General features: G+C 55.2%; 1 protein-coding gene across 5 annotated transcripts in view; it reads right to left on the bottom strand.

Annotated features, from left to right (window-relative positions):
• Positions 1-26,463, bottom strand: part of COL13A1 (collagen type XIII alpha 1 chain) — a 140,115-nt gene that overhangs the window by 74,075 nt on the left and 39,577 nt on the right. For all 5 annotated transcript variants that reach the window (XM_036336953.1, XM_036336952.1, XM_036336955.1 and 2 more), the window contains exons 3-5: positions 7,312-7,319; positions 4,252-4,278; positions 1,259-1,294 (exon numbers count right to left, since the gene is read on the bottom strand). In XM_036336953.1, coding sequence (XP_036192846.1) covers positions 1,259-1,294; positions 4,252-4,278; positions 7,312-7,319 — 71 coding nt within the window. The remainder of the gene's footprint in view (positions 1-1,258; positions 1,295-4,251; positions 4,279-7,311; positions 7,320-26,463) is intronic.

Genomic DNA, 26,463 nt, shown 5'->3' with positions numbered 1-26,463 from the left:
CCCTGATCAGCCACTTCCTGGCCATGTGACCTTGGGAAAGACACAACATCTGAGCCTCAATTTCCTCACCTAAAAAATGGGGGTGGAAACGGCGCCTACCTCCTATGGTTCTAGTGAGGACCGAGTGAGCGATGCACGGAGGCTCTTAGCACAACGCCCGCATGCAGTGGGCACTCTCCAGTGTTAGCTGTGGTGTGGATGCCTTCGCTCTGGGCACCAGGCTCCCACCAGCAAGCAAACTTGCACAAGGATGCCATACGCAGGCCCACAGCCGACCAGCCCGGGGGGTGAGGCGATGAGGAGAAGCACGTGAGTGACAGGGAAGGAGGGCAGAGGGGTAATCAGGGAGCACCCGGGAGCCAGGCTGAAGGCCAAGGCTGATGGCAGGAGGAGAGTTAGGGGTCAGACAGGGTGGTGGTGAGGCCGGGTATGGTCATCAGGGCCCCGGGCTGCCAGCCCGAGTCTGTCCTGCCCTTCCTAGCCGCTCAGAGGCTGGAAGCCACCAGGAAAGTCCTAGCACTGGGACCTGCAGGCCCAGGGCCGGCCTCCCCACCCCGAACACTCTCCCTGTCAAACACTCCTGTCTCCCTTTCGCCATCTAATTTTCAGCAGGAGCCGTTACGTGTTTGACTCCCAGCCTCCTGGTGAGGGTTTGGAAGCACTGCCTGGAGCAGCCCCGCCTTCACCATCTTCTAGGCTCTGTCTAGGGACGATGCCTCCAGAAGCCGCTCCACGTGGTGTCCAGAGAGCACCTGGCGGCTGCATTTCTCTCCCTGACACCCCCCCCCCCCCCCACACACACACACTGGGTCTTTTGCTCCTCTTGCCGGGGGCTGGGGGTGGTGGTGGCGGCAGCAGGAGCCGCTATACATCTGAGGGTGAGCTGCCAGCCTCGGGGGTGGAGAGGGTGGGAATCCTCACACTATCAAGAAGGGTTCGGGCCTCACCCTGTCCTCCCAGGGTGACACGCAAAGAGCTTTAGTGATGCTTGTTCTTGGAGTTTCCCTTTGCCATGGCAGCTCTCTGGAGAGTAAAGCCACATTGGAAGAGCTGAAGGGTTGAAATAAAACTCCTCTCCTCCTGGCCCGTCCCTCTCTGCAGCTGACTTGGGCGGGGTGGGGCGGGGGGAGGGAGAGGTCCAAATCCCCTGCCCTCTCCTCTGGCTGGGGCAGGCAGCATCTTGTCACGATTTGGAGGACAGGCCAGCGTGGAGAAGCAAGCAATGGCCACCCAAGCAGGTAAAAGTGCCCCAACTCACCACACGTCCGGGCATCCCAATGGCACCTTTGTCCCCCTGATGAAGGAGGCAGAGACAGTTAGATGCGGCTGGAGCTGGGCCAGCGTGTGACGGGCCCCCTGGGAACTGTGCACCCAAGACCTGGTTTGCATGGGCAGCTGGGACGGTGCCCAGGCATCGTGTGAGCGAACTTGCCCATCTGGCCCCCACAGACTGTTCTGCAAGCAGCCACCCTATCGCTATCTGCACTCAGGCCTGGTGCTGCGGTCAGAGCGCTAATGTGGGAGTCTGGTCCCCGGGTTTCCCTCTGTGTTCCACTAGCGGTCCAAGGCTCTGCTTCCCTTAGATCAGTGATGGCGAACCTTTTGAGCTCGGCGAGTCAGCATTTTGAAAAACCCTAACTTAACTCTGGTGCCATGTCACATATAGAAATTTTTTGATGTTTGCAACCATAGTAAAACAAAGATGTATATTTTTGATATTTATTTTATATATTTAAATGCCATTTAACAAAGAAAAATTAACCAAAAAAATGAGTTCCCATGTCACCTCTGACACACGTGTCATAGGTTCGCCATCACTGCCTTAGATCCTTGTCACACTCAGCTTCCAGGCACAGAGCAGGGTGAGTGGCAGCTCCCATATAACATACGTGAAGCACTTTCCTAGATCTGCCTTTGCCAAAGCTGGGGAGCAGTGCCCACACTCCCCGGCTCCTCCCAGGCCCTCTGCCCTTCCACACCCCTCCACGCGGCCACCGCCAGCACCAGCAGGAAGGACTGTGAGCCGTGTGGATGCGGCCGCATCACGAGCTACAGCTGCCCAGGGGGAAATGCTTTGTTTTGTAGCCAGGGTTACATCTTCTCACTCTGGAAATCTGCTTATTAAGTTTTGTTCCTCCCCCTTTTGGTAAGAAAACATTTTTTTGCAATTACACGTGTGCAGACATCATAAATTCTGGGGTGGGCCTGCGTTTGCTAGGAGCCTGCAAAGATGGAAAGCAGTGGGGGCCAAAACTCAGATGGTGTTTGTCCTGCTGAGCGGGCGAAGCTGGGCTTATGGACTCTCCTGAAGGTGCGGGCATTTCTGGGCGATTCTGTGTCTGCGGACTGCACGGAGGCAAAATGCCCCGAGGGACAATTAGCATCCCAAAATACACATGGACGCACCAGAGAGTAGCAGTTGGCTCTGAAATTAGGCTCTGGTGACGTGTGCCTTGTCAAGACCAAGGGCATCTTGAGTGAAACGCTGCCCTTGGTTGTGTGGCAGGGCCGCGGTGTTGGCCTTATGCATGGCTGTCTCCTTAGCCTCCCTGAGCGTCTGCACCTCGCTCATGGGCTGCGGGGCGGCGGCCCTCAGATGTCCTCTCTGGAAAGCTTCCTCCCGGTGCTGGCACCTGGGGAGTGTTGCGTAAATGGCATCCAGGGGGAGGAGGCCAGCGGGCCAGTGGATTTGGTGAGCATGTTGATCCTTCCCACGTTTTGCATTTCACAACGGGCCCGCGTCAGCAGGCCTCCCGTGGGTCACTCCCAGGTCCCCTCATGCAGACGCAGGGGCAGGATCATGACCGGTGGCTCAGTGGCCCTTTCTGCCGTGGGCACCAGGCCCGCTGACCGTCGGGTGTGACATCCCCATGGCCCACTCATTCTCGGGCTTTTGAATGTTATTGCAGGATGTGTGTTTTGGTTTCTTTTCATTTCTTTTTTGAAACTAATGTTCTTTGCAGTCCTGGCCATAAAACGCTGGGGTTCGGGACAGGCGCGGAATGGCCAGAGACTGGAAACTCTGTGCAGCAACCCCTGCTCTGTGAATTGCCCCCAAATGCTTTTTAAAGGTGGACGTTGTCAGAAAAACAAAGTCTGCCCACGTTCCCCCAGTCATCTGATTTCCCCCGCCTTGGGTTTCATGGGACCGATTCACCCGTCCTCCTCTGCTTCGGGGCTCGGACTTACTGGGCGAGCTTCCATTTTCAAGGCTAAATATTCTCCCACATGCATTTCATTAAGAAAGTCACTGCTGGACATGGATTCTAGACGCTGTTGGATTAGCCACGAGGTTACAGTATAATCCATGTCCAAAGAGGAGTAAGTGGGGTAAGAGGGATGCACACGGGTCTGGAATTCAATGGATGCGGCCTTCGGCGCAGGGAGAGAGGGCAACCTGGTGCCAGCCCCGGGCCACTCGCCACACCTCGCCTCCGCCCCATGGCTGGCTACGGCGTCTTGCCGAGTCCCTCTCCACCCAGGGGCCCGCAGTCTCCAGTACTCAATGCACATGTGTCCCAGCCTACATCCTACCGAGCAATGCCTGTGAAGACGTTAAAGACGGTTCTCAGACACGGAGCATGACCACAGGAAACAGCAGTACGGAATGGTGTGTGATAACGTGGGCTTCCGAGAGGTTTACAACGGAAGCTTGGCCCATTGGACAAGGGATCTCACCTCTCTGTGTCTTAGTTTCCTCATCAATAAAATGGGCATAATGATACCCATTTCAATGAGTCGCTGACAAATCAAATGTGTGAAGAGTGATTGGCATAGTGCTTGGCACGTATTAAGGTCTCAATGAGAGGGGACTATTTTATTTGAAAGCATCCACGGTTACTTGGCACAGCCTCTCTAGCTTTCAGATAAGGTAACTGGGGTGGAAAACAAAGTTTTTGAGTGAGTGTACTCTCACCAGAGGGCCTAGGACAAGGCAGGGACAGTGGTCTTACTCCTAGCTGGTGTGCAAGAGGAGTATGGAGGTGGTCTGTCGAGGCCCTCGTTAGGCCTCCATTACAGGGCCATCAGTCTGGAAGTCAGATCCAGCGTGGGAGGGGCTGCGCGCTGTCACCTGCCTGTCTGGACCCAGGAGGTACCAGGGAGCTTCCCCCTCAGCTACGGGCCAGAGAAGCTGGAGAGAGGCCGCTCGTCCTGCCACAGCTGGAGGAAAGCAGCCACCCAACCTCTCGGCCCTTGGACTGAGGAAGAGCATGTGAGACAGACACAGAAGAAGAAACGAAAGCTACTCACCGGGAGGCCGGGTCTTCCAATAGGACCCTGAAATAAAGGGGGAGAGAGAAGTGTGTGAAGGTCAGGGTATTGTATACCTGCCCCAGCAGCTATGTGACCTGGAGTCGCTTCTGCTCTATGAGCCTCTGTTATTTCGTGAACAACATGAGGGGAGGGCCTTGATCACATTCAAGGATCACAGTCGACCCAGGCTGACAGCTGGTCATCATAGATTTCCCTATCTTCCTCCAGAGAAAGAGACAGTCCTTCTTCCCTCAGTCATCTGTTTCAGCCTCATGGTTCCCACCATTAAGAACTCTCTGTTACATCTAGTGCAGGCATGGCCAACAGATGTCAGCATGAGTGTGGACCCCAACGGGTTGAATAAAAACACTATGGTAAAAGGCCTCCTAATTGATTAGCAATGTCTGCCATGGGCATGAGGGGCTGGGCAGTGGTGGCCACACATTTCGTACCCCTTAAATGATTCCTGCTGCTACCGAAAGCCACCTTCCCAGGCTGTGTTCTCCAGTCACTGGCGGTCCTTGTGCCCACAGGAACATGGGTCTTTCGACTGGAGTACAGAGCCACCCCAAGAGGGGTCCCTGAGACATAACCAGGGGGCAGCAGGCAGGCGTTGTGACTAGCTGCTGTCTCCCTACCCCTCACCTCTGGCCAATGGCATTCTTTCTTTGCAGAAGCAGAGAAAACAGGGCTAGGAGGTGATTCCCACCCTGGCCAGCTTCCCTTTTCCTCCTCATCCTGCCTGCGGTTTCAGCCCCGCTGAAAGATTCAGGACTCCTCTGTGTCAGGCTGAGAATGCGGGGCAGCTTCTGTGGCTCCTCCCCCTCACTCGATGGCTCTGGGGTGCCCAGGTGGGCAGGATTACAAGGGGAGATTCAGATGCAACCCTCCCATTTGCTCCTGCACTGCAGAGCCCACAGGAGGGGCAGCACCCTCCCTGGCTGGGGACAGGGCTCTCAGAACGCTCGGTTCCCGGTGAGGGCAGGCCCTCCAGGCAGATGGGCAGGGACCCCGAGCTGAGCCAGCCGGTGAGCCCAGCAGCCTGGCTGTGGGGAGAAGTGAACAGGGAAGTCCCGGGAGTGGGGTGATGAGGACTCTTTTTGGCTTTGTCCAAAAAGGGGGAGAGCAGCCCAGTTCCAGCAGGTGGTCTGTCGAGGTCTCCGGTGGCAGAGTTTATTTTGGAAGATTGATGGCAGGAATTGAGGTCTGTCATCCAAGACATGTCAGGATAAATCACCCCTCCTTTCAGGGAGCGCCACGATTTTCTTCCCTCCCTGTAACTGGGAGGCAGGGGCTGGGGGCCTCGCCAACGCGGGTGCATGGGCCCAATGCACTGCTTGGGAGCACGTGGAAGAGTAAATCATGTCTTACTACGGACGGGGCCGGCGCTCTCGCAGGCACGGCCAAGAGGAAGAAAGGATGGAAATGCCTTTTCTGCGGGGGGATGGCACCGGCTGCTATCAGTAACCTTGAGAAAGATCTGATGCCGAGGGCCGGCCCTTTCAACTCCCGCCTCCAGCCGCCCCTGTGACCTCGGGGCCTTTTGTTGGGGTATCAAATGCTGTCCTCAAGAAGACACGCTGCTGTTCTCTGCATCTATTACTTCGGGGGCCAGTCTCCTTGAACGCTTCTCAGGTTCTCTGGAAATGCCTAGGCTCCCCGCCCCGCCCTTGGCCTTCGCGACGCCAGGGGAAGGAGCCGAGGTGCTGCCTGTGTTTTGTGTCTCCTGATCTAACTGCTGACACTGCTCTCCTAATAGCAACCACCACTGGTCCAAAGTGGCGCGGCTAGAACGGAGCTGCCCACACGGCGGGGCGGACATCACGTCCTCCGGACCCGTCCACACGGAGAGCTGCTCACTGACCTGCTCACGGAATGGGCAGGAGGCCTCCAAGGACCAGCACTGAATAGAGGTGCTCTTTCTTCTCTTAATACCTGGTGCTTCTTTGACTCCAGCTCTTTAGGGACAAAGGAGCTGGGCGAACAATGGAGCCTGCCAGCCTTTCAGATTGAAACTGGGACCTGCTTTGGGGGCCGCCGCTGTCTGGCCCTGGAGGGGTGCAGAGGTGCGTGGAGAGCAAAATGGCGGCCCTCTCCCCTGTGTCAACCTGCTGGAGGCGAGACAGGCCTGGGAGCCAGGACCAGTGGAACTGGGAACGAGGCAGAGAGCTGAACACTGGGCAGGCAATTTACAGCAGATGCAGAGGGTCACCTCCTAGAGAACCTCTAGGCTTCAGTTGTATTCCAGCTCCAGGCCCAGAACAGCAGCAAAACCGGGGGGTGACGCCAGGACCAGCTGCAGTGACTAAGGAGCCCGGCCCTGGTGCCGACCCATCAGTAGAGACCAGGACCCTGAAAGCGCACCCCTGGAACCTGATGCATATTCTGCTGACACCCTCCCCTGAGACCTCCCCTAAGATTCCCCGCCTGCAAAGGAGAGATATAACCCTCAAGACAAAGGGCCCAGTGTGAGCTCTCTCTCTGGGAGCACCGCCCCCCATTCCCTTCCTCCTCTTCTTCCCCCACAGGCGTGCATCTCCTAAACTCTAAGGGACCCCAGGAGACTTGCAACCAGGGCAGCAATGGGCAGCGGCGGCTCAATCCTGGGCTCACCCCCTGAACCTGTCTCCAAGGTCCCCTTTTCTCTGACTTCCCAGTGAGCAGCCCCGCCCCCGCTCACTTATTTTCTGTGACATTTTTAGAGAATCAGAGCAGCCCAGCCTAGGTTCTCCTGTGGCTTCTTCTATGCTAAGCCCTCCTGTTCCACTGCCCCCAGCTGTAATAAATGCACCCTCATAGTCACCTGTTCTCATGCTGTGAAATTTTTCTTGCATGAAGTCAACAACCCACACACTATGGGCCGGCCCTAGGCAGACCCACCCAGGGCCAGGTCCCCGGTCTGTAACAGAGGGGCCCTGCAGACTGCTCTGGAGGGTGTAGGGGCTCCCCGGGAAGACAGCAGGGCCAGCTGTCCGTCCCCCCGCCCAGGGCCCGGTTACCGGCAGGGAGCAAGGCCTTTCGGATGTGCGAGAACAGGCTGCGGCTGGGGTTACTTACAGGAGGTCCTGAAAGAGAGAGAAAATGCCGGGTCAGTGTCGCTGAAGAAAGCGTGGGGAGGGCTGCCTTAGAAGCAGCGTCCAAGATCCTTCAGCTGCGGGGTTTCCATCTGGTCTTCGATGCCTGTACTTCCCTGGCCCACTTTCCCAGCCCACTTTCCCCACCATCATCTCTCCTCCCTTTATTTCATCTCCAAATTCTCATTATTGGGTGAGAAACCCAGAGACCCGGGCCCCAGGTGCAGCCCTGCTGGGCCCTGACGTCCCGCCTCAGCTTCCCACCCCACAGAATGGGCGCCCCGGAAGCACCCCAGCTCATCACACAGCCGCTTTGCGGAACACCGGGCGGTGGGCCCCCAGGCCCACTGAGAAGATCAAGGGTGTAGGGAACCAAACGAGACTGATTATCACACGCGTGTCCTCTGCACGCTTCCACGAAACGCAGTGGGAAAGGAGCAGGGAGCAGCAGGAGCGAAGGAGGCTTCACCTTGGGTCCCCTGCCTCCTGTCTGTCCGCCTGTCCTGGTTTCTGTTCAGCTGTGAGTCAGGCGTCTGCCATCCTGGGTCACTGCCCACTACTCCTTTTTCACCGCCCACCTCTGCGCTCCAGCCCCACCGCCCTCCACGCCCCTCTCTTTTCTATTTCCTCCCCTCCCCTCCCCTCCCCTCCCCTCCCCTCCCCTCCCCTTCCCTCCCCTCCCCCCTCCCCTCCCCTCTCCCCTTCCCTCCCCTCCCCTCCCCTCCCCTCTCCTCTCCTCTCTTTTCTTTTCCTTCTAGTTGTGTCCACTTGCCTCCCTCCCTCCCACAGGCCTCAACAATAGCCCCATCTCTTACTGACAATGCCCAAGAATGACAAATTCAAATGTTCTGCAAAAGGGGGCAGGAGGATGGGTGGGGCGGGAAGGTAGGGAAGGCATTTCTGCAGAACATGAGTCATGAAAGCCCCAGGGCCTGTGGGATTCCCAGCTGGGCTGGTGCGTCTGCCCAGCCCCTGGCGACCTGGGCACGGTAACACAGCTGCTACTCCAGTTGCTTCTTTTATGCTCGGCCAATAAAGACTCCTTATGCTTCCCCTTCTCCTCACGTTCCCAAAGCGGCTTCCTTCTCCCCACCTTCATCTGCCGGCTTCTCTGTCCTGGTCCCCATCCAGGAGGAAACAGCCTCTTTGATGCTGGCCTCTGTCAACCATCGTGTTAAAGGGGAATGAAATGTTTTAAATTAAAAAAAAGAAAAAGGCAAGAGGTGTAGTGACTGGGCGAGGCGGCCCCAGCAGCCCCGCTAGCCAGCGCGGGGTTCAGGACAGCAGCAGGGAGGGAGGCTGAGGAGGAGGGAGCATCTGGGACCTATTAGACAGAGGGGCCGGGGAATGTCACCCAGAATCTGAAAATATCCCCGGAGGACAGCCTGCCAGCAGAGCCAGCCCAGCTGGAAGGTCCGAGCCTCCGGCTGGGGAAAGTGTCCTCATGGGAAGCAGGCTGCTGACAAAGTTCGGCCCATTGCAAGTTTTGGATGGTTTAGCCACATGCAGGCCAGATGCCCCATGCTCTCCGGGTCTGACAGGGCCCTGGTCCTCAGTGCTGGCTCTGGGGAGTCCCTGGTGACACAGCAGAGCTCGGGTGACGGCCCTGCCTGCTGTTGGCCGTCTTGGCTGCATGGCTACCCGCAGATGCAGCCGTGCAGCCGACGTGGGATTTGGTACCCTGCCGGGTCCCCGGAGAGCCATTTGCTCAGTGCCCCCCTAAGTGATATAAATTCTCTGGAAGATATCACGGGTTTTTATATCCACCACCACCATCATCACTGCACACATCTCCACGGCCCCTGCTCCTTGCCAGGCACGGTTCTAAGTGTTTTCCTTTAGGGAGAAGGTTCTATTATCCTTAGCTTGCCGATGAAGAAACTGAGGCACAGGAATGCTGAGTTACTCCCCCAAGGCCCTGCACTACTGTACCTCTCTCCACGCCTCTCAGTGAAAGAGCAACTCAGCTCACCCCGATTGTATAGAGCCGTTCCCTCTCCACACCTCTCGCTGCTCCTCTCCCTAGACCCCGCCCGCCCACCCCTCTTTTCCCGGCTCCTGTTCTGATGGAGGGAATTTGGCTCCTTCCAGCTCTCCAGGGCTGGCGCTCCCCCATCCGTCCTCACAGACTTCAGCAAAGGGAAAGCACCTATTTGTCAGTTAATTCTGCACCGTGGAAGGGCAGAGAGATGGGGGAGTTCTAGAAAAGATGTCTGCTCTCATAAACATTCCCCCCACACAGCCATCAATGAGACCCTGAGGGTCCCCCTTGAAAATCTTTAGCCCCCTTGGGACAATCTACCTGTGCCCTGCCCTGCAGCTTTCATCAGACATCCAGGTTTCGGAGCAGACGATCACCTGACACTGTGTTCATTGCCCTGCAGCACCCAGGTGCCTGGGGAGCCGGTGGCTTTGAGAAACCCAGCAGTGCCTTGAGGTCACTGGTTGGTGTCCCATGCGAGTCACTTGCTCAGTAACATGGCTGTGGACTGACCTGTCTGCCTGGCCACGCACCAAAGGATATAACTGTCCCAAGCATGGCCAAGTCCGCATTGTACAGATGGGGAGACAGGCCCAGGGAGGGTCACTGCGTGGGTGGGTGACTGGGATGGGAGCAGAACCCAGGTCTCCTGACTCACTAGCCGTGGGTCTTCGTAACAAACACCACTCTTATGTCTATGCAGCTGACCCTGCAGGGTACAGCCCACACTGCTCTATCCCGAGGGAGGAGGACCCACCCTGGCCTGCTGTGGCAGGGAGGATCATGAAGGCTGGACCAGTTCCCGGGGGCGGCGGGGAGAACAGCCTGCAGTGGGCCGCAGGGAAGGGTCCCCAGCAGCTGCCTGGGGCGCAGAAGTTCTGCCCAAGATCTTCCTCTGTCACCCAGCGCCTTGGTGAGGACACCTCCTCCTGGTAAGCAGCAATGTCCTTCCTAAGTGACATGTAGGAATGGATTCCCAGGGAGGATCCTGGGGTAGTGTCTGGGCCATGGCTTTCTTCAACATTTTTGTATATTCATTCATTCATTCATTCATTCATTCATTCAATGATCACCTACCATGTCAGTTTTTGTGCTGGGCTATGACTACATAGAGATGACTGAGGCACAGTCATTGCCCGTCGAGAAAGGAAAACTTCATTTTTTAAGCACTGACTATCTTCCAGGCCAGATGCTATCCAGAGAGGAATAACTCACTTCCTCCGGTTGAGAAGTCAACGGTTTCCTATGTTAGAAAGCTGGAGAAATTCCAGGGAAGAGAACTAAAATGACAAAAGGATTTAGAGGAGCCAGGTTTGCTGCAAAAGGACTCATTCATTCAATCAACAGCATTCACTGAGCGCCCATGACGTGGCGGGTGTAATGCTACCCACGGTCATAACAACAGGACATTTACTCTTTACAACCACCAGGTGAGGCTGGCGCCATCATCTTCCTATCACAGACGAGGAGCCAGGGCTCAGAGGGTAAGCAACTTGGCTGAGGTGGTCTCCCTGTTTTAAGGGTCAGTGCCTGGGGATTTCCTTTTTCTTTTTAGGTTTAATTTCCATGCAGCAGAGCCTGGATTTGAACCAGGTCTCTCTTGCCCAGAAGCCTGTGCTCTTCAGCTAGACGTCATGAAGGTCATCAGGGGTGGGATGACCCTCCAGGTAAGCTCTCCCTCCCTCCCCCAGGGCGTGGCCCTGCCCAGACCCTGGACCCAGTCCTGGTCCTGGTTTGGAAAGGAAAGAGTGACAGGGTGTGCCCAGGTTCAGCGTCATATGAGCTGTGATCTGACCCTGCTTGACTGCTGGGCTCCCAGCAGATGGGGTCCTAGCCCTGACCCACGCTCCTGGTGCTTGCTGCCAGGCTGCTCGGAGCTGACCACCTGCCACTGGGCTCTGCACGTGCCGGCCCCACTCATTGTGCCAGGACAAATGCTCTGCGCCAGGGCTGTCCTTGGAGCGGGTGACTAACCGTGCCTGTCACGCTCCATCTGCTGGAGCAGGGGTTCTCAACCCGAGGTGATTTCGCCCCCAGCTCCCCCCAAGGGACAGTTGGCAATATCTGGAGGCATTTTAAAAGTATATAGTTTTATTGACTTCAGAGAGGAAGGGAGAGGGAGAGAGAGACAGAAACATCAATGATGAGAGAGAATCATTGATCAGCTGCCTCATGCATGCCCCACACTGGGGATTGAGCTCCCAACCTGGGCATGTGCCCTGACCAGGAATAGAACCATGACCTCCTGGGTCATAGGTGAATGTTCAACCACTGAGCAATACCGGCCAGGCTGCAGGCTTCATAGGTAGATGGCCTGTGCCTCCCCAGGAGGGGCCTTTTTATTTTAAAGCCCTAGCTTTTGAGAACTCATTATGGGACTGGCATCCGAGTCTCTGTCTCAGCATTGTCATAAACACTCAGATCGACTGAGCACTCACCAACCACCACCAAGAGCCAAGCACACTGTACATCAACTCATGTGCTCTTCGCAGTAGTCCTGCAGGTAACACCATATTACTCACACCTAACAGATGGGGAAACTGAGGCAGAGAGGCAAGTTCCATGGTTATGTCTAGAACCCAGGCATACCCTGAGCCCCCAAACTATGCATTATCTCACTGAGTAGCAACAACCACCCTGCAGGCAGGTCAGTGCTGTTATCGTTCCATTTTACGGATGGGACTCTTGAGGGGCAGAGAAGTTAGGTAACTTGTCTAAGTCATCGTACAGCTGGCTGGCGGCAGAGACGGCATTTGGAATAGATGGCCCCTAAAGCTCTCCTTTCTATCCCCCCACAGTGACTGCTTCAGCTGTGAAAGCAAATAAGAGTCAACAAAACGTAGGTGGTAGGTGAGAGGGTCAGTTAGATTGTGAGAAAGAGAGTCTGCAGTGAGTCCTCGGAGGAGGATGGCTTTAACCACAGGCTAACTCCAGATGCTCCCATCTCTTTCTCTTTCTCTTTCTTTGTCTTCTTCGTTTGTTATTTTTTTCTTGGTTTTGTTTTGTTAATTCTCACACATGGACATTTTTTCCCACTGATTTTTAGAGAGAATGGAAGGGAGGGAGAGGGAGAGAGAGAGAAACATCGATGTGAGAGAGACACATTAACTGGTTGCCTCCTCTAAGTGCTCAGACTGAGCCTGGGGATTAAACCTGCAACCCAGGTATGTGCCCTTGACTGGGAATCAAACCCAGAACCCTTCGGCGTGCAGGCCGACGCTCTAACCAGTGAGCAACACTGACCAGGGCTCCCATCTCTTTCTTAAAGGGGGTTCCCAAGCATACTCAGTGAGGGCTAATGGCTGACACCATCCAGACACTGCCTGTCTGAGCAAGAATTATAACTCATGGTCTCGTTATCCCTCCCTTTACTTGGAAATAATGAACTAGAAACCCGATGTGACAACTTGGACCTTTAGTTTATGAAATTGAGCTCCTGCCCAGAATCGTAGGTAAAAGCATGGGCTTTGGAACCAAACAGCCACAGTCAATCCCTGGCTTTTCTACTTACTAGCTGTGTGACCTTGGACAAACTGTTCAACCTCTCTGAGTTCCAGTGTCCTTTCCCGTAAAATGGGGATAATTATATATCTACCTAGTTGAGTTTTGAGGAGTAAATGAGAGACTACTGCTAAAGGGGTGAATACTATTCATTCCTGGCTTAAGAAAGCACACTCAGTAACTGATTGCTAGGACAACTCTTACGGTTATGAATTTGGAAATGATGACGTCCTAGCCCAGAAGGATATGATACCTTCCTCTATTCTAACAGAACAACCAACACAGAGAGCTCTTTCCATGTGCCAAGCACCATTCTTAATGTGATACGGGTAAGACCAAATCTAATCCCTACAAGCCTTGTGAGATGGACCCCTTTTACAGATGAGAAAACCGAGGCACAGAGAAGTAGGGGTCCTGCTTGGGGTCGCAGGCTGGTGAGGGACAGGCTGACTCCAGGGCCCGGCTGGTAGTCCCCCTGCTGCCCTGCATTCAGATGAGCCCCCGAAACCCTGGAAACCATGAGAAACAAACAGGCAGGGGGCAGGGTGAGCGGAGATAAGCAGAGCAGGATGGCCGGGGCTGGTGACCGCTGGATACAATAGCGCAGATGGAAAGCACCAGCTTGGGACTGGTGGGACAAATTACGCATTTTCGTGCTTCCTTGGGCCCCTGACACTTCCAGGTGGGGGTCAGAGTCAGAAGCCCCGAGTGAGGAAATCTCAGGGGTAGGTCTTGCTGGTGGAGATTACAGGCCACTTTTGCAGATTCAGGCCAAGGGCAAGCATTGTTCTCTGGCCTCCCGTTTCCTGGACAGCCTCCGGCACAGGACAGAGGGGGCACAGGGCAGAGGGCAGGGCTGCCTCGCAGATGGGGAAAGTGGGCCTGGGGATATGCGGAGAGGCCCCCCCTCAAGCTGCCCCAGTGTGGTCAGGTGGAAAGCAATCAGGGCCTCCCGTCTGTCCTGATAAGGATCTGGAGTCTCACTTGAACTTGTCACCCTTGAGGGAATCTTCAAGAAGCAGTGAGATATCTCCAAGGAGTTACTTCCTGCCCCACCCGCACCCCTCGCAGGGTCCTTCCCAGGAAGCCAGCAGCTGCGCAAGGGATGCTCCCTTGTCACATCCAAAAGGCACAAACAGTTCTCGGCAAAAGTCTCAGCATGTACTCTGCCGCTCCCCAGCACCTCCTCCAGGCACTTGGCTTTGATTTATCACAACCCCCTGGTACCACGCTCACTTCTTTCCCAAATCCCCCAAATCATCAATTAGTTATCATTCTCATTTCTATGTGCAGATGCCAATTCCATGTTTTTCTCCCTGTCTTTTCTGTTAGATTGTAAGATTTCTATGGGGTGTGGTCATTTGTTCTTTAGTCACTACTCCAAAAGGAGTCAAGGGAGTTTTGGGTGCTGCAAACTCCGGCGCCTACAAGGAGCCAGGCAAGTAACATAAGCGAATGAAGCAGGCCAGGTGTAGGGCGATAGGGAGTGGTAGAGACTAATCTTTATAACACACCTTATCTGCAAAGTATTCTAATTTACAGATGAAAACTCCAAGGCTCAATGAAGTTAAATAGATTGTCCAAGGTCAAACAGCTCATAAATGACGGAGCTGGGATTCTCACCTGGGTCCATCAGATGGCAAAGCCCACCCTCTTTCCCCACCAGCACGCTGCCTGGAGAACTGGGAGCACCATCCTTACACGGGGCAAGGTTGCACAGGACCCAGGATTCTCCAGGGAAGCCCTGGCAGGGTTAAGACGAAAGCCCAGAGGTCAGAGCCTTACTTTTAGAACCAGGCTACTCTGGGAGAGCAAATGCCTGAGACACATACCACTTCTCCTCTACCCAGGCCAGTGGCAGACATAACTAATCTATTTCAGGGCCGCTTCTTGCACTTCTGGCAGCCACAACAAATCAATCAGAGCTGGCCCCTCTGAGGAAACATATTTGCCATCCCTGGGCAGGGTCTTAGCACAACCACAAGTGAAAGGACGTTCAAACGGAGGCTGTGAAAATTCTAAGCAGAGTCTGTGGCCAGCAGAGAGATACAAGCCACTACCTTTTGAATGGAGAGAGGCTTAACCATGTGACAGGGGAAGGAGCAGTAGGAAAAGGAAGGGGTGACGCGAGGCTCTGGAGTTTAAACAGCGGCCCAGACAGGCTGGGGGGAGGGCCCGACTAGCATGGCTAGGTATGACCTCACGTGGACTTGTAGGGGCTGTGGGGTCCCGGGCTGAGCAAGGAGCCAAGGAACTGGATACATCTGAACTGAGAACAGGGAAAACACTCTGGATCTTCTATTTGGCTTTGCTTTTTTTAAAAAAGAGTTTGTTTTTCTGACATTTATTTATTGTTAAAACAGCTCTTTAAGAACATTAAAGGACATGTTGGGAAAGAAAATCATCATCCCTAATCCCCCAGCCCCCTGCTCTCACACAACTGTTTCCATTTCTCTTCTTCCTTCTGATCCCGGGCCACACGCAAACCTACATTTGCAGAGTTGACACTGGCGTGCATTCGTGCAGCCTTCCAAGTGACGTTTGTTGAATGGCTGTGCAATATAGCACGGTGTCCCTATTTGTCGGTTACTAGATCTGGAAGTTTCCACGGTTTTTATACTTTACGCTACAATGACTATCTCTGTGCAACGGGCACTTTTCTTTGGATAAATGATTTTCTTAGGCTGAAGGAGCGGGGCTGTTAACTTGAAACCTCTGGTGCAGATGGTGGTGACTTTTTGCACTTGTGTCTGACCTCACATGCGTGAACTCTGGGGAGTCTCCAGAGCATTGTGCTTGGAGGCTAAGAAGGTTGCTGCTGATCACCCAGCAGAGAGGCCTCCTTGGAGAGCACTTGTGTTTCAGGCTCCTCGGCCAAATCTCCTTTGCACTTAGAAGCGGGGTTCAGAGGCGGGCGGGGGGGGGGGGCTGCAGACTGGAAGGGGGTGGATGCAGAGCCCACAGGAAGCAGAGCAGCAGCATCAGGAGGAGGGTGCAGCCTCTGTGCGACCCCTCCTCCAGAAATGTCCCTTCCCCACAGGGGGCCCTGCCTGACTTTTTAATTAAGAGAAGGTGCTGTTTGGAGGGGGCTGGCACCACAGGGAGACCAGGCTGTGTTATCAGGTGCTGATTCGCATGAAGTAGCTTATGGTGGAGAAACCTCTCCTACAGCAACTCTGCACTGAGCCCTCCACGCACCGCCTCCAGCTCAACAGCCCGAGGGGCGCAGCGGGTGGGAGAGCTCTCCACAGAGGAAAAGGCTGGGTGGTCTCCAAAGCTCTGGTCCCTTCTGCCTGCAGCCCCAGGAAAACACAATAAACACAAGCCTAGCAGCCCCTGCCCCGGACTCAGGCCTGTCCCAGCCCCATCCCAGCCCTAGCTCAGCCTAGTCCAGCCCCAGCCCCATCACAGCCCTAGCTCAGCCTAGTCCAGCCCCAGCCCCATCACAGCCCTAGCTCAGCCTAAGCTCAGCCTAGTCACAGCCCCAACCCCAGTTCAGCCCCTGCCCCTGTCCCAGCTCAGCTTCAGCCCAGTCCCAGCCCCCATTCAGCTTCAGTCCCAACTCCAGTCCAGCCCCTGCCCCTGTCACAGCTCAGCTTCAGCCCAGCCCCAGCCCCAGCCCCAGCCCCAGCCCCAGCCCCAGCCAAAGCCCCAATCCCAGCCTTGGCTGTGGAGAGTATATCTTGGCCTAGAACATCACTTCACTGCCCAGGGGGAAGGTTGTCGGTTTAGTCCGGCCCACTTCTCTCCCTCCCTAGCCCACTGGGGTCTCCCAGGATCGGGTGGGTATGACTACAGGCCACACTCTGCATCACCACCCGTCCTGCCCGCAGCCCACCATTCAAGTCTGGGTTCCACAAGGCAGCAAGGCCAGGGCTTGCACCCAGGGCTGGAGGCCTTCCTGGGCCCACACCAGCCCAGCCTCCTCACCTGGACCCACACCAGCTCAGCCTCTACACCTGGGCCCACACCGGCCCAGCCTCCTCACCTGGGCCCACACCAGCCCAGCCTCCACACCTGGGCCCACACCAGCTCAGCCTCTACACCTGGGCCCACACCAGGCCAGGCTCTACACCTGGACCCACACCAGCCCAGGCTCTACACCTGGATCCACACCAGGCCAGCCTCCTCACCTGGACCCACACCAGCTCAGCCTCCTCACCTGGGCCCACACCAGCTCAGCCTCTACACCTGGGCCCACACCAGCCCAGGCTCTACACCTGGACCCACACCAGGCCAGCCTCCTCACCTGGGCCCACACCAGCCCAACCTCCTCACCTGGGCCCACACCGGCCCAGCCTCCTCACCTGGGCCCACACCAGCCCAGCCCCCTCACCTGGGCCCACACCGGCCCAGCCTCCTCACCTGGGCCCACACCGGCCCAGCCTCCTCACCTGGACCCACACCAGCCCAGCCCCCTCACCTGGGCCCACACCTGGCAAAGTCTTAGATAGTCAGCGGTCACTTTGAGCCCTGGCTTTACGAGCCTGGCACTGCCCTAAGTTGGAGCTGGGGCCTCAGAGTTGAAAGAGACAGAGTGAGTGCCGACCCGTGACCCTGGGCAAGTAACCCTCTGAGCTTCAGTGTCCTCATCCCTAAAGGAGGCTAAAACAGCACCTGCCTTGTAGGGTTGTTTTGAGAATTAAAGGAGGTACTATGTGTGAAGTGTTTCAATTGGTACCTGACACACAGTAGGTGCTATGTAAATATCAGCTGTTACATTGCTATTTTTCTTTCTATTTGCCATCAACCCGACCTGCCCTGGCCAATAAACAAACAGAAATAAGTAAGTGAGAAAAATTCAGGCATGGACACCTGGTATGAAGAGGTTAAAATATAATGTAAAAATGTAAAGAAGGGGGGTTGGAATTTGGGAAAATGCAAAGATGCTTTGGCGTGGGTGGCAGAGGAAGGCCCTTCTGAGGGGATGAAGTGGGAATCAGAACCTGGAGGATGAGAAACAGCCAGTGTGAGAAGATCCCAGGGACCCCCTTCTTCACAAGCAGCAGCAAGTGCAAAGGCCCTGAGGTAGCAACAAGCTTGGGCGTCTGGGAAACAGGAGCAAGGCCCATGTGGCTGGAGCTGTGATGTCTAATGCAGTAGCCACCAGCTACGAAAACATTTACATTTACATTAAATAAGAAATGCAGTTCCTCAGTCTCACTCACCACATGTCAACCCACGAGACCCGCATGTGCCGAGGCTTCTGTAGTGCACGGCACAGGTATGAAATATGTTCGGAGCTGTAGAAAGTTCTAGCATTTGTGCCCTTGAGCGTTGGAATACAAGGAGGGACTGACATGAGATAAGGCAGGAAAGGCAGGCAGGGCCAGACCTCAAAGTATCTTGAAGGCCAGAGCCAGGAGCTTGGCATTTGTCCTAAATGCACTGGGAAACCTTTGGGGTGTCCAGACTTTGGTAAAATCATTTGGCGTAGGGGTGGAAGGAAACGCCTTCTTGATCGCCTACTGTCTGAGCCGGAGGGATCCTCAGCAGGCAGCGCTGAAGGAGAACAGACGCCTCCCTGAGTCTGACAGGCCTGCAGGTCCTGAAGAGTTTACAGAAATGCCACAGGATCCCCGGGACCTGGCATGCTCCCGAGGGGCACGATGCACGCAGGGAATGCACAGGTGAGCTCGGGTCCTGAGGCCACAGGCCATGTACTGGCACCTGTAGAAAGACCCCGGTGGTGGGTGCTGTGCTCTGCCCGCCAGATTCCCCTCTCAAGGGCTGAAGGACATAGTCCCCCAGCTGCTGAAAGTGCTGCCAACACACCGCCCTCACTGTCCATTCTCATCGGGAAGTGCCTGGAAGAGAACCACCTGGTCCAGGGTCCCCTTGGTGGTCTGGCCCCCACGCCCAACTTGGGACAAGTCCGCAGGGCCATGTCAGCCCCGGAGCTACCTGGAGGGTCTGCTGAGGCCTTCCTTGAAGCCACACCACAGCTCAATGTCTCCCTTTGCCCAATCCCTTCCCTTCCCACACTTAAAGTCATCTTCCCGGGGCACCCCGTCTGCCTCAGCCCCTCAGCGTCACACACGGCCTGTCTCAGGGATAAAGCAGTCACCATGGTCCTGGTAGCTCAGTTGGTTAGAACATCACCCTGATATGCCATGGTTGCTGGTTCCATCCCTAGTCAGGGCACATACAAGAAGCAACCAATGAATGCATAAATAAGTGAATAACAAATTGATGTCTCTCTCTCTCTCATAAAAAAAAAGTAGTCACCATGATGACAACAGTAAGTCAAGCAACACCCTGACCAGGGGCGGCTTCCTCTGCGTGGTGGTGGCCACCGGAAGGTCCCCAAAGGGCCCTCACATGGCACATGCCCCCTGGGGTGAGAAATCACATCTCCTGAGCATGCCCCTTCTGACACACAGTCTGTACATCCGGTCCCAGGTGCCCTCACTGGGCCCCTGAAAGCAGGATTTTAATTCTCATTCTTCTGGAAGCAAAGCCCAGGCTTTGAGCGAGTCCTCGACGAGCCCAATTTCTCACAGCTCCTGGAGGCTGAAGCTGGGGTTTGAACCCAGTCCTTGCTGATTCTGGAACCCACCCCCTTGCCTGTACTGTGCTGTGCAGCCTAAACTCACAGAGTTCCAAACTCAAGGATTTCATGAGTCAGCGCACACATTCCTTTGGGGAATGTGGACATTTGGATCTCATCTTGCTTTTGCCAAAGCGACGCTCTCCTCCCAAGGGGGCCTTCATGGTGCAGCTACAGCTGCCTCCTAATGTCGTCATAGTCACTCCTTTCCCAGGCTCTACAAACACTGCTTTGATGTGATAACAGCCCCTGATGGAGACCAGGATGGCCAACCCAAGCTATTCTCCCGACCTGTTACTCATTGGGAGCTGGCTGGGGGACCACTATATCCCAGGCACTGGAATTCAGGGAATCTGAAATCCCCCAGGCAGCTCACAGTGGGTTAGGCCTGGAAAGAGGCCAGGAACATTGTGATTTCAGCAGATGGGAAAAAACAACCATAAAAGTGTCACCTGGGCCCAGCTGGTGTGGCTCAGTGGTTGAGCATCGACCCATGAACCAGGAGGTCACCGTTCGATTCCTGGTCAGAGCACATGCTTGGGTTGCAGGCTCAATCCCCAGTAGGGGGCGTGCAGGAGGCAGCCGATCCATGATTCTCATCATTGATGTTTCTCTCTCTCCCTCTCCCTACCTCTCTGAAATCAATAAAATATATATATATTTGAAAAGTATCACCTGAGGATGACAATGGTGACCTGCCCTGGGACAGGTTGAGGCAGCCCAGGAAGATGCCAGGAGACTTCATCCTGTGGCCAGCCCCGGAAGACTACATGAGACTACACAGTTGACTTTTGAAGAAACATCCCATAGGCTACCAGGGTCAGAAAGTCCTGCAGAATTGGGGCCAGGAAGGGCTGGGGTCAAGATCAAAAGGAGATGTGACAAAAAAGAGAAACAGCATCCTCTCCTTATTAAAAACTAGTGGCCCAGTGCATAAAATTTGTGCACACTAAAAGGGAATTAGAGGAAATATTTTAATATTGCTATTTGCCCTTTCTCTATAATAGAAGTGTCAGAGACGAAAGAAAATTAGTAAAATGTATATGAAAATCTTTCTTCTGTCAGAGTTTGGGGCATGCCGCAGGACCAGAGTCAAGTCCCCTCCCACCGGTGTGCACCTCGAAATCATGCGAGACCCAGACCCGGCGGGCCCCACCGTCAAGGTCCCCCGGCCTGGCACTGGGAAGGAGCCGCAGCCTCAGGTCCCCCATCAAGCCCCACTGGGTGGGGGGCATAGCCTCAGGTCCCCTGGTGTATCCTCAGGTCCCCCGGCCCGGCATTGGGGCAGGGGGCATGGCTTGAGGTCTCCCGTCAAGCCCTGCCGGGAGGGGAGCGCAGCCTCAGGTTCCTTACGGCTCGTTACAGGAACCCCGCCTCCGCTGTGGGCGCAGCCATCTTGTGATGGTGTGATGGAGTGAGGATCAATTTGCATATCACCTCTTTATTATGTAGGATAAGTAAGAATAGAAACTTGCCACCAGGGGGAATGATCCTGCGATCCTCCCCAGTAAGAGAGGGGAGGACTGCTGAGCTAGGTCTGCCTCTGTGTGGGGTGGAGGGAACGAGGAGCGTGGCATTGCGGCCTGGGGCCCTGGGAGCAAGCATTGAGAAGAAACACTGGCACTGGGGTGGGGCTTTCAGACAAGCAAGACTATGCCATCACCCCGACCAGCCCCCTCTGACAGCTCCCCTTCTCCATACGGCCATAGGCAGTGTGGACATTTGTGCAGCCAGGCCTGCCACGCCCAGCCGGCACTGCTCTTGTGACATGTCGCCGTGGGATTTCCTGCTATGACCACTGTCCCCCACCACGAACAGCCCCTTAATCCCCTTGTCTGCCTAAGCTATTCATCTCCATCTCCTCTTCAGATCAGATGGACTGGAATTGCCTTAACAATCTTACCCAAAACAAAGAAAATTATCAAAATCATGTTTTAAAGATGTCTTAAACGTGTAAAAGATTCTTAACTTACAAAGAACAGGCTTCTGATCCTAAACCGATGGAGAGGCACTTCTAGGCCTCGGCCCCATTCTCTGGCCGCTGTCCCTCCTCAGATCTGTCCCCACTTCCTCCAGTGGCCTCCCCGCCTCTGTGACTTAGAACCCATTGGGCCTAGACGTCCCCACTCTGGAGGGGTCGGGGGAATGGAGACAAGCTGGGACGGGGAAGGAGAGTGGAGCCAGGGCGCAAGGAGGCTGTGCTTCCTGCCCCGTCCACGCACCCTGGGTCTCAGAGGCCCTTTATTCCTGTGGGGCAGGATCCAGCCCTCTGACCTTGATTCTTCTCATCCTGCAGGGAGAGGGCCCCTCCCTCCCTCCCTCCCTCCCAGGGGCCAGTCCCAGCCCTCTGATCTTGATGGGAAGAACCTATTGAACTTTAAGTTTCTTGGCTGGTTTTGTGGGGCCTGCCTGATTGCTTTTTTTGGGTCACAGATAGGGAGGGTAAAGAGCGAGTGATGAAGTCCCTGCCCCCACCCCTCCCTCTTTGGCGGGAGGCTCCTGTCCCTCCCTCCCAGGACTCCTAATCCCTGCGAACGCCTGTCCTCACAGGCTGAGATGCTGCAGAGCCAGAGGTTTATACACAGACCCGTAATTTATTGGGAGGCTTAGGGCCAGGATGAGTCTGGGCCGCATTCTCTTCTGCCCTGGCTCTTCTCACCTGGGCTGGAAGCGGGGAGGGGAGGAGAAAGGGGAGAGAGATGAGGGGATGGGCTGGAGGAAGGGGCACGCATGTGCGGAGGGCCTACTCTGTGCCTGGTCCTGGATGAGGTGCTTACAGGGTGACTTCATTGGACAGACCACAGCAGGTCCCTTGTACCCAACTGATGTGTGTACGTGTGTGAGCCATGTGGACCTGTGTGTTTCAGAGATAGGACAGTACAGTGGCCTGGGTCCCAACTCTAGCCCTGACTTTTATGGGATGACCTTATACACACAGGGATGACCTTATATACACTCCTCCCCTTGCCGGAGCCTTAGTTTCTCATCTGTGAAATGGGGGCAAGAATTTCTGCTTCCGGGGTCCTAGAGGAGCTGGAGTAAAGCCGCGCAGGGTGCCTGGCACTATGTGGAACACACAGTAGGTGTGGCTGTTGTGAGGAGGAGGAGGAGGAGGAGGAGAGGGAGACGACAAGGGAGGGGGGGATAGAGAAGATGAGAAAATGGCAGAGGAGGGAGGAGGAGTGAGCAAGAGAACTCACCTGCTTGCTTCCACCTGGGGTGTGACCACTAGTTTTCTAGCCGCAGCCACTAGGGAAGCCCCAGCTAGGAATGATGGAGACAAACCAGAGGGCTCCAGGCAGCAGAGCTGCCGCTGGTGCAATGCCCAAATGCCTGCACCCTGGCTTCCGCCAGCCCCCACTGCACAGAGGCCGGATCTCCAGGGATTTGGACCCTCCTGGGGCTCCTTGCTGAGAATAAAAAAAGCACCCTGTGTCTTTAAGGAGGCGCCTATTGGGAGCCCAGGAGGGAGGAAGGTTAAGATGATTAGCTGGTGCTAACAAATTTAGGATGTGGAAGAAGTCTTTTCTTGGCTGTCCATCAAAGGAAGGATTGAATGTCCCTGAGCTCGGAGAGAGCAGAAGGAGGGAGGAGAGGGCTGGGGGAGGGGAGCAGAGGGTGTTATGCGCCTACCAGCTGAGCCTTCTCCCTGGACAGGCCTTCCAGGGCACTGGGGGGGGGTGCGGGAGTCAGGAAGGCTTGCAGGGCCTGTGGCTGTCTGTCCTGACTCTGGCCTCCACATCAGCCTGTCTGTCTGTCTGTCTGTCGTCGCCCCTCCCCCACCACCCCAACCCCAGCTCAGGTTATGTCCAAGCAGCTGGGCTGAAAAGTGATCCTGGAGGAAGAAGGCCCTTCCTGTTGATTAGGAACCGGGACACTCTCCCCCAATCCCCTCCAGCCCAACCAGACCCCCACCTCAGCCAGGCTCCCATGTCCTGGGGCCACCTCCCGCCCCTTGTCCCCGAGGAAGGGCTGAGCCACTCTTGAGCTAGGCTTCCCCTGGAACCAAGGGAAACAGTATGGCCTCCCAGAGAGATCACAAACCACTCGCAAAAGCCTTCATAAAAGGTTATTTCCGGCACGGGCTGGAAGGAGGGGGGCATGGGAGCGGCGCCATGTCCAGGAATGGTTCATTCAGAACGGCCGGGGCACTGGCTCTGGGTCAGGCCCTGTGCCGGGCACTGCGGAAACAGACAGCAAAGCACTGCTCCTGTCCCTGCCCGGTACCTGCCCTCAGAAATGGCTCCAGCTGGGGAAAGAGCAAAGAACACCATGATGCTAAAACGTATGGCCTGGTTTCAGAACTCGATGGGCAAAAGCACGACTTGGAAGGCTTATCCAAATGCAGATTTCTAGGCCACATCCTTGGGGATTCTGACGCTGCGGGTCTGGTGAGGGGACTAGACGTTGGCATATTTAAGCAGAGAGAATGATTCTGGTGCTGGTGGATGTTGGAGTTGAGGCAGGCTGTTGGAGGAAGGCTGAAATGCAGGGAGCAGGGGTAGTGCAAACAGGGGTTTAGGGATGGGAGAAGGTTTCCAGAGGAAGTGACCTGAAGGTGATTTCTTTCTTTTTTTTAAAATTTTAAATATATTTTTAGTGCTTTCAGGGAAGAAGGGAGAAGGAGAGAGAGAGACATCAATGATGAGAGAATCATTGATCAGCTGCTTCTTGCATGCCTCACACTGGGGATTGAGCCCGGCATCCGGGCATGTGCCCTGACCGGGAATTGAACTGTGACCTCCGTGTTCATAGATCGATGCTCAACCACTGCTCCGAGCTGGCTGGGCTGAAGCTGATTTCTGCTGGGGAGAAGGCAGTGGACTGAGGGAGAGGACCAAGGAAAAGACCAGGGTGAGCAAGAAGGGAGGTCTTGGGAGCATTCAGGAGGAGTTTAATGTCTCTGGCAAGGGAGGTCTTGATTGGGTTTGCAGTTTTGATAGACCTTCTAGCTGCAAAATGGAGAATGGGTGGAGGGGACCGGACTGGAGGAAGGGGCAGTCATGGCGGTGGGAGTAAGACAATGGCGGGAGGTGGGGAGGAGGGGACAGATATGGGACATGCCAAGGAGGCTGAGTCTGCAGGACATGGTGCCTGGCGGACGGAGGAGCGAGGGAGGGGGAGGAAGCGGTGGTGATTCTCAAGTTTCTAGTCTTGGTAGCGCATGGAGGGCTGCTTCTCCCCGAGGCTGGGATATGAGAGAAAGGAGCTGGTCCCAGAGGAAAGTGGGCATTTTGCTCGGACCCAGTCCCTGGGAGCTCCTAGTCGAGTCGTGGGCCATCCTAGTAGAGATGGGCGGCAGGCAACACAACTGGAAGACCTGGAGCCCAGGGAAGAAAAATGGGCTGGAGATGTAGATTTGGGAGATGGCAGAGCCCAAGTCTGTGGCTTTCAAGTTTTTCTAGTATTAGAATCACAACTGGAAACCACAGAAACAAAACCCTTCATGAAACAACAGTTCTCTTACTACGTGCAATGCACTGGGTATTTTGTACTTCATTTTTCTTCATTTGATTTCATTTAATTTAATAACAGTGCTGGTCACAGCCCACTAAATTGATTTCACTGATAGGTTTTGATCTGCCATTTGAAAAACACTGCTCTCCATGGGAATGGAAGTCATTGGGGTGAATAAGGTTCCTAGGGAGAGGGTTTAGGATGCAAATGTAGGTTCCCCAATACGGAAAGGCCCGGTGGAAGATGAGAAGGCAGCCAAGGCCCCTGTGAAGGAAGGAACCAGAAACCTAGGAGAGAGAGACAGTGTCTTGGAAGAGAGGAGACATTTTGGAGGAAAAAGGGGGTTAGCAGAGAAAGGCCATGTGGCATGAGGCTTGAAGCGCACCCAGGACCCAGCAGGGCATGGCCTAGTGGTCAAAGGAGTCTTGATCCTGGATCAGCTCAGGGAGGGTCAACACAAGAAGCGGCCTCAGAGGGACTCTGGGACATGCTGCCGGTAGGGAAACTGAGCCCTGCAGAAGGTTGGGGATTTGCCCAAGGAGACCTGTGGTGCTCTCCTTCCTATCTCAGCCCCCTCACCCCTGGCCTGTGAGGGCTGCTAGCTTACCCGCCTGTTACCCCATCTCCATGGAGCACACGTGGCCTCTCGGGGTCTCAGGAGAGATGTGTTTCCTCATCCTCGCTCGTGCTGGAGATCTGCTTGGAGCTGAGGAGGACACGTATGCTGAGGATCAAGGGCCTTTGTTAGTGCCACTGAATCATGATATGCTGAGGGCCTCCTATGTGCCAGGCACTATGCTGGGCCTAGAGCCCAGGGGTTCCTAACCTAGCCTAGCCAGTTCCCCTTGGGTGGGAGGTGTCCACTAAGACCTGGAGAATGCGTAGGAGAAAGCGCAGCCATGAGGCAGGACAGGTTGTTAGGGGCCGGGGAAGAAGTTTTAGCCCCCACTTTCCACAGATTCTCCGGGACTGAGTGGGCCATTGTCCTGGGCCTGAATGTTGGTGTGGGGAGCTGGAGACTGGAGGTGCTTGGTGGCTCAGAGGCTGCCAGAGCCCCAAAGACCTGGGCCACAGCCCCTGCTGCACAGGCCTCATCCTTCCCCTCTGGGGCCGAGAGAGTGTCCCTCCTGTGCCTTCTCCGTCCTCTGATGCCTGCCCTTCACTGGGGAGAGTGTGGTCTGCCCAGGCTGGCACCTTCCTGGAGAGGAACTCCTGAGCCTTCCACGGAGCAAACCAAGATGCGTCTCAGAGAGGACCGGGGCGCCATCTCACCACATGTCCCGCGTTGCAAATAAGGAGACCGTAGGACAGAGACTCATGTACCTAATTAGGCATGAGACCTAACCACAATATAGTTCTCTTGCAGGCCCCTCCAGTAAACTCCTACTCATCTCTCTAGATTCACCGTCTTCTTCTTTTTTTTTATTTAAAAAAAATATGTTTTTATTGATTTCAGAGAGAGGAAGGGAGAGGGAGAGAGAGAGAGAAACATCAATGATGAGAGAGAATCATTGATCTGCTGCCTCTTGCACACTCTATTAGGGATCGAGCCTGCAACCCCGGCATATACCCTGACCAGGAATCGAACCGTGACCTCCTGATTCATAGGTCGATGCTCAACCACTGAGCCATGCCGGCCAGGCAGA

Source organism: Myotis myotis, unplaced genomic scaffold, assembly GCF_014108235.1.
Source record: "Myotis myotis isolate mMyoMyo1 unplaced genomic scaffold, mMyoMyo1.p scaffold_m19_p_15, whole genome shotgun sequence".
In the NCBI taxonomy this organism is placed as follows: Eukaryota; Metazoa; Chordata; class Mammalia; order Chiroptera; family Vespertilionidae; genus Myotis; species Myotis myotis.
Note: the sequence above shows the minus strand (reverse complement) of the source record. Positions and strands in the feature narration are given on the sequence as shown.